The sequence below is a fragment of the Chiloscyllium punctatum genome, chromosome 21 (assembly GCF_047496795.1).
Source record: "Chiloscyllium punctatum isolate Juve2018m chromosome 21, sChiPun1.3, whole genome shotgun sequence".
Lineage (NCBI taxonomy): Eukaryota > Metazoa > Chordata > Chondrichthyes > Orectolobiformes > Hemiscylliidae > Chiloscyllium > Chiloscyllium punctatum.
Window position 1 is genome coordinate 1,146,623 of NC_092759.1, and position 1,348 is coordinate 1,147,970.

Below are 1,348 nucleotides of genomic sequence, written 5' to 3' on the forward strand. Positions count from 1 at the left end.
TCAATTCACCCCTTGAACCCACAATCCTTTTTTGAAGGGGTATGTTATTGCATTCTTCAGCTCTTCTCTGAATTTAGCCTGAACCACAACGTAAATACATGTGTTGGTGCAGGAGCTGAGCACTTGCAGCATCTTGGCTGTGTGATCTGTGATAAAGTGAGGGTCTGTGTAGGAGGAGTAATATTGGATATCTGTAATACGTGCATAAATGTTGTACACAACCTGGGTCACCCACAATAGGACAAAACTGCCGGATATGCTGAAGAGCAAAGCGATAGACTTCCGTCGGTTCTCCATCTCTGCATCCTTGTGTTTCTCTCCATTTCTTTGCCCATAGAGACCCCTACGGATTCGACTGCTCGCTAAAATCTGCCTGACAGTCAGCACATTGAACAAGATCAGAAAGAATGGCGCACAAGGGGTTAAAATGTAGTTCAACACTTCAAATGTAGCCCACGCAGGGGAACTGAAGAAACTTGGCTTCGGGGCACATCCCCATGGAATATTGTCAATGAGATAGTGTGCATCATATATAAAGTACCGTGGTAGAGACTCCAAGGTGCCCAGGATGGTCACTGTCCCTAGAAAGGCTGCTGCATTTCTCTCAGTGCAAAATTGTGTTTGCAACTTCTCACAGCAAATGGCCACAAATCGGTCAGCAGTGAATGTGACTGTGAGCCAGACAGAAACCACTGTGGCTGCTGATCCCAGGGTGACAACAAGACTACACACAGGAGTAATGTTCAGGAAAGAATGTGGCAAATATATTGGAACAGTGCACCACAATATGGCATCAAAGACAACGACAAGGAAATCGGCTACTGCCATTCCAACCAAGTAATGAGTCACACACTTGGAGAGACCACACTTTCCACGGGCTAGAGTCACAATCACCACCAGGTTATCTGTCAGGGAAGAGAGTGAAACAGAAGGAAACATTTCATGATTATATCCTGAGCCAAAGAAATCTGCGACAGAGCCAAGACAAAAATTCCAGCTTAGTTGTTGTGTGGTACATGTAAACTGCATTATTGACTTGCAGTCCTTTAACTACATGCTGCAAATATAATTACCAATGACATGTGTAGGAATCCAAAGCACAAGGCAATCAAATAAGCTCATGAGGTTTATCAACCATTATGAAGAGGAAAAGGAATTACCTAGAAGAGTGAAAGAGCAGATATAATGAAAGCATTTAACTAACAGGAAAGGCGTTTGCATAAAATAAACAGTGATAAATAATGACACTGAAGTAGCACAGTTAACACCAATTTGCATCAGGAGTACTTGGGATAGCAACTTACCAGGAACTCCAACCGCTGAAATGAGAGGAAAGTAAATGCCTTTT

At 43.1% G+C, this 1,348-nt stretch overlaps 1 protein-coding gene across 1 annotated transcript; it reads right to left on the minus strand.

Moving 5' to 3' along the window:
• Positions 1-939, minus strand: LOC140492419 (probable G-protein coupled receptor 139). Its single transcript, XM_072591311.1, has one exon. The coding sequence runs from the start codon at positions 937-939 to the stop codon at positions 1-3; it is 939 nt and encodes a 312-aa protein (XP_072447412.1).
• Positions 940-1,348: the final 409 nt, after the last annotated feature.